The sequence below is a fragment of the Plutella xylostella genome, chromosome 25 (genome assembly GCF_932276165.1).
Source record: "Plutella xylostella chromosome 25, ilPluXylo3.1, whole genome shotgun sequence".
Classification (NCBI taxonomy): domain Eukaryota; kingdom Metazoa; phylum Arthropoda; class Insecta; order Lepidoptera; family Plutellidae; genus Plutella; species Plutella xylostella.
In genome coordinates, this window is record NC_064005.1 from 3,519,986 (window position 1) to 3,534,832 (window position 14,847).

The following is a 14,847-nucleotide window of genomic DNA, read 5'->3' on the forward strand; positions in this document are numbered from 1 at the left end:
AAACACCATAAAAATCCTAGCAATTGTTTTGCTCTATATTTGAAACGCTCCGCTCCGCTTCGCTGCGCTCCGCTTTGTTTTTCGATATCTATGTGCACCTAACACGCTCCTCCTCGCTTTGCTCGTCGTCGCACCTATCTTTAGGTTTAGGTCCTAAGGTTTTTAAGTTTAAACACCATAAAAATCCTAGCAATTGTTTTGCTCTATATTTGAAACGCTCCGCTCCGCTTCGCTGCGCTCCGCTTTGTTTTTCGATATCTATGTGCACCTAACACGCTCCTCCTAGCTTTGCTCGTCGTCGCACCTATCTTTTGGTTTTGGTTCTAAAGTTTTAAAGACGTTTATGTTTTTTTGTCAAAATCACGAATTATCATATTTCCGATCGGGATTTGACTTTTTCGTGATTATAATAAATCGGTATTTTATTTTTCGTATATTTAAGTAATCGTATTTTTTAACATTCGTATATTTAACAATCGTAATAACAATATTCGTGATTATAATATTCGAAATTATAATTTTCGTGAATATTATAATTCGGTATTTAAAAAAATCGGTATTGCAATATTTCGTAAATTACATATTCGGGGTTATCAAATTCGGAAAAAAGTTTTTCGGAATATTTGGGTGTTCCCGGCATAATACAGTCAATTATATAATTATTTTCCTTAATGAGACGATGACCCTATTTTTACATAATTCTGATACTCATATTCAATTATCTTTGATTGGATACATCCATAATATAAGAGAATAGTTAACCATTTTACGCCAATTTATCACAAACCCCATTTCATTCCCGCGTCACATTCCTAATCACACGCATCCGTGTCCTGACGCCATATTGATCACGGCGCCTGTATGGGCCGGTTGGGCGACTGCGGCACCGCGACCGGCGTGGCGTCGAGGTCGCAGGCTGAGAGTAGGCGCACCAGCTCGTCCGGAGTAGGGCCCCCGTCCGGGACCGTCGCGTCGTCTTCTGACGCGCGCTTGTCTTCGCTGTTTGATCCTCCTGTGGATTGTTTCATTGTTTGGTTGTTAGTATGTATTGGTAACATTGCAGAGGAAAGATGGGATTGTTCGTTTGTATCAAATAGGCTATACTACGTGTCGCTGACATATTATGTACACTAGAGCCGGGCTAGAGTTTACTACCGTGGCGAAAACACTAGCCAAATTAGATCTTTATGGTCATTAACCGGATGTATATTCGGCACAGTTGATACAAGACAGGTGGAGACTCCTATCGAGCACCCCAAAACTACTGGACCTATTTCAAAAGTTCTTTCTAAATCTCCATTAACTCCAGTAATATAAGCTACTTTTAATCCCGGAAAACTCTGTAGAGACGACGCGAAACCTGCCCTGAAATGCTATACAATTTAGATCCACCTATGCCAAGGATTTTTTTAAGGATTTCACGGATCTGGACTCTAGAGCTTTTGTGCCTCACGATACACACCTGCAGTCTGCACACTCTGCACACACGCAGTCTTGGCGGCTCTATCTATCTATAGCAGCACTGAGGTCCAATATCTGTGGAGTGGTGTCCACAGAGCAGCAGGCGCCGGGGTCTATGCCATTATGTTCTATGCTATGCTATTATGTGCAGGCCTATAGACATATCAGACAGCTCTACTGCGCTCAGTGTGACAGGGTGTTCAAGACGAAGTTCGGACTTGCTAGCCACATATGAGCACATAACAGAGTGTAGCAAGAGTCGCTGTTGTCGGATACGACGAAGAGGACATCATAGACACATCCAATTTCCACACAATACACACCTGCAGTCTGCACACACGCAGTCTTGGCGGCTCTATCAATGGCGGCACTGAGGTCCCATATCTGCGTGGCGCCGGAGCGGTGGCCACAGAGCAGCAGGCGGCGGGGCCTATGCTATTATGTTCTATGCTATACTATTATATTCTATGCTATGCTATTGCGTTCTATGCTATTATGTGCAGGCCTATAGACACATCCAATTTCCTAATCACACACACCTGCAGTCTGCACACACGCAGTCTTGGCGGCTCTATCAATGGCGGCACTGAGGTCCCATATCTGCGTGGCGCCGGAGCGGTGGCCGCAGAGCAGCAGCCGCCGCGGCCGTAGAGCTCCCTCGCACTCCGCTAGAGCGAAGCAGGAGACCGCTGAACCGTCCACTGAGCGGATTGTGCACACCCTGTAGAGGAGGTTGGGGTTTAGTGGATCGATAAAAGGATTAGAAGAGGGTAGGAGGGTTTGGTGACTTCATATCTGTGTTATTATTTGTCAATTATTTGTAACATTAAGCTTGAAGCAGATGTACTGGAACTACAAAAGAGAGCCGGACTATTGCAAAAGATTTGTGGGGATACTGCAAAAAAAAACGCCTGCATCTAACTCTAGGAAGTCTCAAATAAAACCAAAACGTCTTAAACTAACACACAATGATACAAGCACACCTCTTCATCATTTTGACCCCCCGACTGTCACGGTACGAGAACCAGTGGAACCGAAACCACAACTACAAGAGCAATCTAAGTGTACGGAAATAAAAACACCAGCCCCTATTGCCAGCCAGAAAACAACGGCGCAAAGCTCTGAGAAGCGACCAGATGCGACAATAAAATGCAATAAACGCATCTTAATATTTGGAGGTCAACAATGTACAGGTTTGGCGTCAGCCGTGATTAATTCTAGAAGAGATACGAAGTACGAAAAATACGAAGTTATGTCTTACATTAAATCAAATGCCAGCTGTGAAGAAATCTTAAAGTCCTGTTACAACACCAACATTACAGAATCCGATAAGGTCATAATCTGTGTTGGAGAAAATGACAAGAATCCTATCCAGCTTTCAATGGAACTTTCACACTTTATAAAAACATATTATAAATCCACTGTAATTATTGTAAATATTTTGCAAAGCCAGTTTTTAAATGAAAATAAACTTAATAATATGTTACAAATTCTATGTCAAAATTCAATAAATTGCAAATATGTAAACATTAAGAAATTCTTCAAAAATAGGCACACTTATTTAAAAGATTTGAGTCATGAATTAAATATTATGATTGACACAATCGACTATAACGAAAAGTTTCTGTGCAATAAACTAGAAAAACACTTGCCAAAAGCAAATCCTCTCAAAAAGGGCAGCATTCCGTATTATTTTCATAACATGGTAGCTACACGTCAAAAACGGCACGAGGAAAACCTTGAAATATCAGAAAATTTTCAAAACAGTACAGTGAACACAAAGGTAAATATAAATTCCTTTCGTATGTAAAAAACAAAATAAGATAAGTTTGTTCCATCAAAATATTGCCGGCTTTTTATCAAAAAAAGATGAAATAGTTGTTTGTCTTGATAATCTATATGATGATAATATATTTGTTGATGTGGTTTGCCTATCGGAGACATTCGTAGTAAAAGGAGAAGAGGCAAACCTACATTTTAACAATTATAAATTGGCAGATTTTTTTTGTAGGAAAATTAAAAATGATAAAAAGAGAGGTGGAGTATGTATCTTTGTTAAAGAAAACATTGAATACAGAACTCTTTCAGAGCTGCAAAGTTACTGCCAGGAAAAAACCTTTGAATGTTGTGGTATTGAACTTATACACCAAAATTTTACCTTGTTATGTATCTACAGAACACCAGACTCGAATGTTAATGTATTTTTTGATAATATTAATAAATTGCTTCACAATTTAGTTATAAAATCTAACAAAAGAGTTATTCTAACTGGTGACTTCAATATAGACACCATCAAGTCAAACGAAAAAAACTCAAAAATATTCAAGTCGATTCTTTTGAATTTTAACATGGTATCTCATATCACATCCGCAACCAGACAAGCAGCCTGTCTGGATCTCTTTGTAAGCAATATCACGGACAGCACAGGTACGGTAATCGAATTGGGTTTGTCAGACCACAATACAGGACAGATTCTAGATGTTGCACAAAAAATCGAAAAACCCAAAACATATAACTATATTTACAAAAGAGATTTAAATAATGATAACATTGTAAAGTTTAGAGAATGCTTAAGTAGCCTTACTTGGAGTGAATCATACCAAGCGGATAACTTAGATGAGGCTTTTGATCATTTTCATTCCTTGTTCGTATTATTTTATCAACTATGTTTTCCAAAAGTCAGAGTAAAGGTATCAAATGTAATGGATCGTAGAGTGTGGATTACCAAGGGAATAAAAAAATCATGTATAACAAAAAGACGATTGCGTTCTCATTATTATAGATTTAATTCTTCAGACAATAAAACACACTTTAACGCCTATTCCAAACTTTTAAAAAAATGTATTCATGTATCGCAGAGAAATATTAATAACTTACAAATAAAACAATCAAAAAATAAATGTAAAAAATCTTGGCAAATTATAAATAGATATACAAATGGAACAACATCAGTAAAACGCGACATAAAAGAAATTAAACTAAATGATAAATCAATCAAGGATCCAAAGGAGATGGCTGAATGTTTTAATGATTTTTTTATAGATGGTATAACGGAAAACGTATCACTTGATCGCAATAAGGTTAAATTAGAACAATTAAACAACAGCATGTATCTTCATCCCTGCGATCCAGCAGAGGTTTTCAAAACTATAATATCATTAAAAAATACAAACTCGGTTGGTCCAGATGAGGTATCGACCAAAATTTTAAAATTTACGGCCGATTTAGTATCGTCAATTATCAGTTACATTATTAATGTGTCGTTTGAACAAGGTATTTTTCCAAACACACTAAAACTATTTATGGTAAAACCTTTACATAAGAAAGGATCTAAATCTTCCATGGATAAGTATAGACCGGTTGCACTTTTATCCGTAATGTCAAAAATATTTGAAAAAATCTTCCAAAAAAGACTAGTACGATTTTTGAACAAATTTAATATAATAAAAGATCAACAATTTGGTTTTCAAAAAAATAAATCCACTACTATGGCGGTTTATACACTGGTCAAACACGTCACCAGCCTCATTGACAACCGGCAACCTGCGGTGGTAATCTTCTTTGACATGACCAAGGCGTTCGACTTCGTTGATCACCAAACTCTATTAAATAAATGTCAATATTATGGAATTAGAGGCCCAGCTCAGGACTGGATCAAAAGCTATTTGGATAGGAGAAAACAGTTTGTGCGACTCGAAAAAAATATTGACACAGCAATTGAGTCATTCGATTCTTCCACAAGAGAGGTTAAGTTCGGTGTACCACAAGGAAGTGTCCTGGGACCACTCTTGTTTCTGTTGTACATCAATGATTTGACACAGATAACTTCCTACCAAACAACGTTATTTGCTGATGATATATCAATAATCGTTTCAAACAATAAAGACTCCATAGAAAAGGAAGTCAATGTAACTATTAAATCAGTAGTAGACTGGCTTTCAATTAATAATCTCAATGTTAACATAGATAAAACTACATACGTACAGTTTCAAAACTATAACAATGATAGAATACATATTGAAGCAAAACATGAAGATGTAACAATTAAAGAGTCAGATAATGTAAAATTTCTAGGTATCGCTCTTGACAGACACTGTAATTGGAAATGCCAAATAGATATTATCTGTAACAAATTAAATAGGTTTGTGTATGTACTATATAAACTTAACAAGATCTCTGGCCTACAAGTAGCGCTCACAGCTTACCATGGCTATGTGTCATCTATCTTAAGCTACGGTATTTTAATATGGGGAAATTGCACAGACATAAATAAAGCTTTTATAGCCCAGAAAAAATGCATACGAGCCATTTGTGGTAGGAAACAAACAGACTCTTGTAGACCTTTATTTAAGAAATTTAATATACTGACACTGACAGGTATGTACATATTTGAAATTGGGACACATGTAAAACAAAATCCTGACATGTATAAAAAAGTAGGAAATGTAGTCAATTTTGACATTAGAAATAAAAACCGTCTTGTACTACCCGTAAATAAAAGTGCTCTATACAGTAAAAACTGTCATATAATGGCTATTAAAGTGTTTAATCAAATACCAAGCGACATAAAAAACAGTCCTATACAACAATTTAAATTCAAACTTAAAAACTGGCTTATTAAAAATGTATTTTATACAATGGATGAATTTTTTAAGCATACCATATAATAATTATTCAATTGTCAATCAATATTTAGAATTCGCTAACAATTATTTTATTTCATGACATTTGCAATTAAATTATATTATTATTATTACTTTATAGGTATAATGTATCAAAATGTTTTAATTATAATGTGATTTTGTAATATTGTGTAAATTTTTGCTTAATTATTATTTAATGTGAGCATGAGCATGCATGCATGCATCTGTAAATTTGCATACCGAACATTCGGTGAAACTTGCCAGACACTATTTTATTTTTTAAGATCTCATGTAACCATGTTTCTAGCAAATAAAATGTATCTGTATCTGAATATCATAAGAAAATAAAATAAAATCTTGAATACAAATATCTGCTACAGTTACACGGGTTCGTTATCTATGTACATAAACATTACTATATCGCGATTTGCCAACAATATGGAGCTGCGATTGTTGGAACGCGCATTAAACGACTTTATCTACGTCGAAAACGAACCCGTGTAGAAGCCGCTGGTTAAGTATCTTTGACCTCGGGCAGACTTTTTGTTTGCAAGTTTTTTAAAAACGATCGAGCAAGATGGAACCTCTATCACCTTGCTAGTAAGGCCCTTGTTTATTCTATTAAATTAATTTACCTTTTGCCATTGGAAGCCATTCGCACATAAAGCGTGTCGGTGTCAGGTACAACTTTTTGAATAAATATCTGTTCTTCATCTTGCTCGCCGTATGGACCTGAAACAAAAATAAATAAATTTACAACCACCATTCAACATGTTCTTAGTAAAGAAGTAAAATATAGAAACATCATCCACCACCAGTTTATGCGAATGTATCAACAATCAGCTACAGAACAGCTAGTGATGATATAATTTGTACATGAGGCAAATAAACCGATACTTTTTTTTATAGCTGAAAGAGTGGTACGTAGACGTAGTGTATTTTTTTCATTTGTGGAGTGGGTAGTCTATTATTTCATAGTGCCTATATTTGCCCTCAGATGGCGCTGCTGTGCTATTGAAGTAACTTCCGGTTTGATATCTTCAAAATCTGCCTATAGATGGCGCTATTGTAGTAACTTCCTGTTTAATATTTACATTATTTATCGTAAGGTGTATATATGGCGCAGTTGTAGTTACATCCAGCTTGACAGTTCCGCCATTCATTGTTAGGTGGTGTTAGTACTCACTTCCGGATAAAAGTTCAAAAATCTGCCCTGAGATGGCATTTTTGTAGTTATTTCCGGCTTAATAGTTCTGCTATTCAACAATAGGTGGCGATAGTATGTACTTCCGGTTAAAAGTACCAAAGTCTGCCCTGAGATGGCGCTATTGTAGTTACTTCCGGCTTGATAGTTCAGCCATTCATCAATAGGTGGCATTCAGCAATAGTATTCACTTCCGGATTAAAGTACCAAAAACTGTCTATAGGTGACGCTGGTAGCTGGTTTGATAGTTCCGCTATTCATCACTAGGTGGCGGAAATCCAGGGAAGGATTAAAGGGTTTGTAGGGTATGGATAGGGTAGGTAAGAGGTGGTATGAAGGTCGCCGTTCCGGCCAGTCTTATTAACAAAACAACGAACAAACATCCATCCATCAACCCACCACAGTCATTATGCGGCTGCGCAGCTATAGCCTCCAGCGCCAGCACCTTGAAGGCGGCCTTGGGCGTGGTGCCGGGCTGCGTGGAGATCATGCCTCGCACTAAGAGTGATTGCTGCGTTGCGCTATGTTGCGTCGCAAAGGAACGGTCATAAATACCAATATATGGCAGCGACGTCGACGCAACGCGCTAAGCAGTCCCGTCAGACCTATGTTGGATATATCTACTTATAACTCGAGTACGGCTGAACCGATTTGGCAAATTTTGGTTTTGAAATATTCGTGGAAGTCCAGGGACGGTTCCACTCACCACAATCATTATGCGGCTGCGCAGCTATAGCCTCGAGAGCCAGCACCTTGAAGGCGGCCTTGGGCGTGGTGCCGGGCTGCGTGGAGATCATGCCCCGCCTAAGGCTGAATGGTGGCGTCGCATCGTCGCAAAGGACCGGTCATAACGTCACTTAACGACGACGCAATACATCAATGGGGCTTCGCTCTAAGCACTAAGCAGTCCCATCCGACCTATTATTAATAAAACTTAGTTCAAACAGCACCACAGCTCAAACAGTAGCCAACTATATATAGCCTCCAGCGCCAGCACCTTGAAGGCGGCCTTGGGCGTGGTGCCGGGCTGCGTAATAAGGTCCCCTCATGCTCCGTAAGGGTGATGCCCCATTGGTGCGATGCCCGTTGCGTCTTCCCAAAGAAACGATCATCCTAATTTCCCTAAAATTATGGCAGCGACGATGCAACGCACCAATGGGGCTAGTTCAAATAGCGAAATTTCACTCACCACAATCATTATGCGGCTGCGCAGCTATAGCCTCCAGAGCCAGCACCTTGAAGGCGGCCTTGGGCGTGGTGCCGGGCTGCGTGGAGATCATGCCGCGGAAGCGAGTCACCCGCCACGACCGCACGTGGTTGTACTCGCTGCACACGGAGATCAGGTACTTCTCGGAGAGGGACACCTGGAAGAAAGGGGGAGAAGTGTTGACTAGAGGGTTATAATTGGTGTAACACGGGTGATGGAAATGGAAAACCTGTCTCACATAGCATTTTTAGATAGGTGAAGTTTTATTAGAGACTTTCTTGTCATTAAGTAAAAGTGTAATGCGTGTAGTTGTGTACATACTATACGGGATATGCAATGCACGAAAGTCCATGTACTGAGAAACTTTGGAACTCAGTCAGTCAACTTCTTTATGAACGAATGAAAAGAGGGGATTTGGAGCCCGCCCATGCTGCAACTGACCAATAGCGGGCGAGCGGCATAGCGCGCACCAATGGCATCCAATGGCATTAAAACGTCTTCTAAGACTCTACAGTACCTTAGTAATGGGGCTCTGGTGTACAGTGTAGGTCTGGAACAGCTGCGGCCCGTGGCCCACCGTCTCGGGGTGCTGCACGATGACGCACACTAACCCATGCCGCAAATTACAAGAGAGCATTCGGAGCGGGGCTTGGCTAATAGACCAATAGCGACCAAGCGCGGCATGGCGCACCAACCAATAGAGTCACGCGGTTTTAACGTTTCTAGTGTACCTTAGTAATAGGGCTCTGGTGCACAGTGAAGGTCTGGAACAGCTGCGGCCCGTGGCCCACCGTCTCAGGGTGCTGCACGATGACTCGCACGGAGCCGTAGCGAGTGCCGTACGCTATCTCGATCCAGTTGCCGCACAGATCTGAGAGGCATAAGTAAAAAGTATGAGAAATGTGTTGGCCAGTTGCTACAGTTTGTAGTGGGAAATGGTTCAAACTTAGGAAGAATAACCAGACTTCTAAAGTAAGCCGGCCAACCAATTTTGATGGTAGAAAAAACATATGAGATGACAGCGCCACTAAGTCCTAAGAGCCTAGCTCTAGAATACTGTTGGCCGTGCGTAGTTTACATGATATTTCGGAAGCAATTTTTTTGACAAAAATAAGTTTGAAAAAAAAACAAAAATAAACTCACTTGTTTTAGGAGTTAGGTATACAGAGATAGCAGTGATTGGTTCTTGATTCGGGTCCTTGTAGAGTTGAGTAACTAGGAGATCATTGTCCTTCATACGAAGAGGAAACTTCTGCATGTCTGAAACAATATTAATTTCACAGTTCTAAGATACTATAACAATGACATGTAGTTTTAGTGATTTCATATAAATTGCCATTGAGATCTTTAATGGTAGCGCCATCTAGTGAAGATTACGAATGGGTCCTAAAAAGGGGCCTTACACTGATCTACCGACATATAATACAAACAGAAAATCCCTCACCAATATAATTAATATGTCCAGTATTAGTCCCCAGCAACAGGAACGACCCCGCCGTGTCATGAGTGGTCAAGTGTGCCACATCCTGCACCTGCCAGTGCTGTGTGCTGGTGTGCCAGACTCCACACTTGGAGCCGCGCCCGCCGCCCGCCAGCGCCACTAGTTGGAGACCCACGAAGAGTAGGTGTTCTACGCGGACGCCGAGGTTGAAGGTCCCTGGAGGGTAAGGGAGTTATAGTAGGTTGAATAAATGTGGTCATAGTTGCAGTGTCAAACTTGAGAGCAGTAGGGGGCTTCGTTATTTTTGTGACGCAAGGGTAGGTAAGGTACTCTACAATTATGGTATAAAAGTATGGTGAAACTTTATCTGAATACCTAAAAAACATACATAGATAAAAAAACGAAGTCAGTTAAAACTGACCAGCGTCTATTTAGTATAATTTTCTTGCAACTGTTTCTATATCCTCACAAACGCTACTCACCAATCAGAGTCCGTCTGACGGGCTCCCCGTGCGTGGAGAAGGCCCACAGCCTCACTATCGACCCGCTAGCTATGCCCAGCATGATGTCAGTCCCCGACGCCGTGGCCCCGCTAGTGCTGGCGCCGGTGCCTCCGGTCTTCGCGTTGAGCGCTATCCGGTCTATGGGCGAGTCTTGGACGGGAGATTGGAACACTACGTACCACCCGCAGGCGTCTGTTAATCTGTGGATAGGATTTATATGTGGTGAGGCGGTTAAACGGGTCTGGACAATGGGGTTGTTTAGGGAGTATCTATAGATAGATTGCAAAGAAGTTTGAAAATAGCTATAAGTTCACTGGTCCTCATAATATTCAAAGATAGGTGTTGTCAATATAACAAAATATGGCAATGTTGCCAATATACCCTTAGTTAATTAGAGGCCATGTATCAATCACTGCTAGATAAATACCTACAAGTTGAAAACTTACTTGTATCCAGTAACAAAATGTGTAGAGGCGACAGCTATCCAGTTGTGATGAGCTTTTATAATTTGTACTTTCATGCTGTCTGTCCAAGTGTTAACTGGAAAAATCACAAAATTATCATGTGTTTGTTCAATCTTAGTAACTTAAATGTAGTTTATTTTTTAAGGTTTTTTTGGAGGTGCCTAGTGGTAGTGACTTGTAAACTTACTTTCTGGTGGGCGGTGTCCTCTGCTGCAATCGGCATTACCAAGAGATGCTGTTCTTGAGTGGCCTCTGCCGCAGCGGCTGAAATTAAATTTACATAATGTTTAATACCAGAAACGAGACATGAACACTATGACAAAAGATTGTGTCACATATATGGTTTGATGGAATGACGTGGAATAATGTGAATGGCAGGTTATACAAGTTACAAAAATCTCAAATGGGCAAAGATCATTCCAAAATGAACACATTGTACATGTATACAAATCTATAGTGTCTAAAGACAGATCTACAGCTCAAGAAATATTACGCAACCAGGTAATCCTCCCCGGCTCCTGCCCTTCATTTAATAGCTTACAAGCTTTACAAATAAGCAACCAACCTCAAAGGTTCCTGAGCAGCAATCCTGCCAACATTCCTGAGGTCGAGGGAGGAGTTGCGTGAGTGTGTCCGGTTGGTTGGTGGCTCCGTGGTGGATGCGGTGGAGCTCTTGCGAGAACAGCTGCTGTTGTGTCTACTCGGCACGGGCGAGTTCACTGGAAATAATACCATTGATTTTGTAATACATTTCCTTAGTGATACACTGTGTAATATAGTGGTTTTGGTCAAATGGAAGTTTGTATGTGAGAGTGGTTTTTCTCCAACAGTAGATTAGATTATTCATCAAAGCGATGACGGATGGTGGTGAGATAAACATAATTTTTGTTTCTTGCAGAAAAATACCATAAAAGATGTAATTGTGATGATAATTATGATTAGTTCACTGATTGTCAGTAAATAAATATTGTTTACTGCACAAATATAGTATGATAGATAAGGCCAATAAACTTTACTGTTATCAGTTCTCTTTAGTTTGACTGATTAAAATGCAACAAGTGATTTTGCTAGTTTTAGTGTCAATAAATAAAGTAAGAGCCCAAAAAAACAATGAATTAGTTATAAAACATAAATATGTTAGAGCTGTAACTTACATGGTGGTGGCAAGTAACCATAGAATAAGACATCACCACATGAAGAATGGTTCATCTCATCACATAGGGCCAGTCTTCTGCTCAGGGGGGTTATTCCGAAGTAGTCGCACTCATGCCTTAAGGCTCTAATATTCACATTGTTCAGATCTATGTCTCGAGTTCTCAAATAATTCAATATAAGCCCAAATAGATTTGGGTCCCTATCTATGAAGATGGCCCCACTTTCGTCGCGAACTGTGGGTATCCTGCCACTGAGTAGGGCTGTGAAGAATGTGTCTGGGACCCATGTCAAAGTATGCCATGATGTTGAGAATCTGAAACATAGGTAGATTTTGTTATTATGGAAATTTGGTGGATCAAATTTAATGCCATGAAGAACTGGTGGGTCATCTTGGGGTCTGTTGAGGTATGTGAATCCAAGAGTCTACTAGAGACAATTAAGATCTCGCAAGATTTGCGAAGATAATAAAAATAAGAATATATTCTTTACGTGGCTTACTTTGTATGACTGTCTACAATAGTTACCTGGTCCCACCGATGTTTAAGTTAACTATTTCTTGATAATTAGACATATTAAACGCTGATTATCATCAGTTTATAAAGATTTTTCACTAAACTAGCATAGCAAATTTATTTACATTTCAAGAGACGTCCAAAAATCAACAAATCAAAAGTATGGAAAAAAGTTTTTTTTATTTGTTCACAGATTAACAAATGACAATGAAATTGACGTTTTGACGTAGGCACCGAACGCTAACATTCTCTTTGTTTCCACCATTTTTGAAAATTGATTTTGGAACATACTTCAATGTTGCTAGTTTATAAATTGTGGGAGCGGCCAGTTTCAGCTTCACGCGTTTTATTTATTATTCTACTACAGTGAAACTATTAATTCATGAAATTAATGTTTGAGGAACTAAAATTTTCAGGAGCCTGGCACCATTAGAAAAGAAACATAAAAGTCATAACAATTGTTTATGGCAGTTGGCGGTTGGCTGCAGTCTGGCGAAAGACAGTCTGGGAAAAAATAAGTATGGAACGCGTACGTAAAATAATGGCGACCACCGCTCACAGAGTACTTTTTACGCTATCATAGACATCTTTGGTTTTTGTCATCTGTCAGTGTCAGTCAGTCAATCGTTTAGTTTGAAAAATAATTTAAAATCATAAATAAATTAAGATTTAACAGTTATTTATATATTATTATTACTGTGGATAAGTGCAGTGTTTGTGTGGAGGTACCTAACTATTAGTGTTGCTTGATATTATTGATAATAATTATGTTTTATAAAACTTGTGAAATATGTGGTTTAAGAGCCGCTAGCCGGTCGTATAGATGGCCAAAAGAGAATTTTCATGGCCAAATTTCCACTGGATGAGGAAAGGTAAGCTACAATTAAAGGCTAAAGCATAGGATTTAGATTTTTTATATGTATAAAAAAGTTAAAGTCTAATAAAATAACTGGAGGGTCAGCACAACCAACAATAGTGCATGAATGTTTTTTTTATCGATATCGATATTTTTATTTATCATTAGTACGCACAGGTCATCAATCAGAACAACTTTTGTCTACTAGTTTTGGAAATTAGCGAAAATCAAATTCGGATCTCCATACAAAAATTACCAGTGACTTTTATTATACCTACTTAAATAATATTTAATTGACAACATTTCAAATAAAATGCTCACTGATTTTATTTTATTTTCGACGAGATATCACAAATTTAGATGACCCGTATTTTTTTATTTCTTAATATTACTATGTTTTAATATATTTTTTTAATTTCAAAGTTCAAATATTTATAGTATGAGTGACGTCACGTCGAGGCTTTGGATAAAAATATTTTCGTTGCCTGCCTAACCTAAAAAAAAAGTTGGATGACATTAACTTGACATGAACAAGGACCAATCAACTTCAACTTCAACTTTATTTTGTGGCAAGGACCAATCACGAACTTTCGTCATTGACAAGGACACATAAAAGTGACAGACATTTGAGTGATGTTTGTCACTGTCAAAGTGACATAACATGTTTTTTTTTGTTCATGTTTTAGAAAAAGCGCGTTTAATTATTATGCCACATCGTGATGTCACGAATGATAGTTTAGATTTTTATGTTTTTCTCTGAAATAAATCAATAGAAAAATCGGAAACATTTTTTTTGTGAATATTAGAGCCATATCTCTAAATGGTTTTCGAATTTCAACTGTATAAAATTTTGAAATGTTGTCAATTGTTTAATAATAATTATAAAAATGTTGTTTGCAGATGTAAACAGTGGGTTAAGATGACCTTTAAGGAGGATCTGGTTTATGTGCCTATTGAAAAGCTACATCAACTTAAACGAATTTGTGGCAATCATTTTCTACCACAACATTTTAAGAACACAATTGAAAAAAAAAACAATTCCATGTGTGGGACTTAACAGACACTTTATTTTATAATAAATAAATATAATTATATTTTTCCACTTTTATTTTATTTCAACATTATATCATAGCACTTACGTCAACGGAAAATCTCGAGTTTATTTTATGGATTATATTTTTGTGTTCAAATAGGAACATAACATAACGTTGAACCGAGACTTAACGTTGGTGTCATTGTGTAACACTGAAATCCTATTGTGTAAAACTGAAATTAAAGGAATACATACACTCGCACTTTTTTTTTTTTACTAGTTATCGATAAAAAATATCCATAAGAAGCACATCACTATTTCAGCGGGGCTATGTTGGCAGTTTTGTACGTCATAATTTTTGTTTTGTT

General features: G+C 38.4%; 1 protein-coding gene across 1 annotated transcript; it reads right to left on the reverse strand.

The window, feature by feature from the left end:
* Positions 1-739: 739 nt before the first annotated feature.
* Positions 740-12,763, reverse strand: LOC105380798 (BTB/POZ domain-containing protein KCTD3). The gene is made up of 14 exons (XM_048630317.1): positions 12,603-12,763; positions 12,078-12,391; positions 11,489-11,642; positions 11,111-11,187; positions 10,906-10,999; positions 10,439-10,659; positions 9,960-10,172; positions 9,659-9,775; positions 9,247-9,386; positions 8,498-8,672; positions 6,740-6,836; positions 2,007-2,182; positions 1,785-1,799; positions 740-1,012 (listed from the first exon to the last, which is right to left on the reverse strand). Exons 1-14 carry the CDS (start codon positions 12,647-12,649, stop codon positions 849-851), a joined length of 2,004 nt encoding a protein of 667 aa, XP_048486274.1. The 5' UTR covers positions 12,650-12,763; the 3' UTR covers positions 740-848.
* Between the last annotated feature and the right edge of the window lie 2,084 nt (positions 12,764-14,847).

Coding starts and splice junctions, on each gene's coding strand:
- LOC105380798 (XM_048630317.1), bottom strand. CDS start 12,649: ATGTCTAATTATCAAGAAATAGTTAACTTAAACATCGGTGGGACCAG. Junction 9,776..9,959: donor TGGACATATTAATTATATTG/GTGAGGGATTTT, acceptor ATATTGTTTCAG/ACATGCAGAAGTTTCCTCTT. Junction 9,387..9,658: donor ATACCTAACTCCTAAAACAA/GTGAGTTTATTT, acceptor TATGCCTCTCAG/ATCTGTGCGGCAACTGGATC.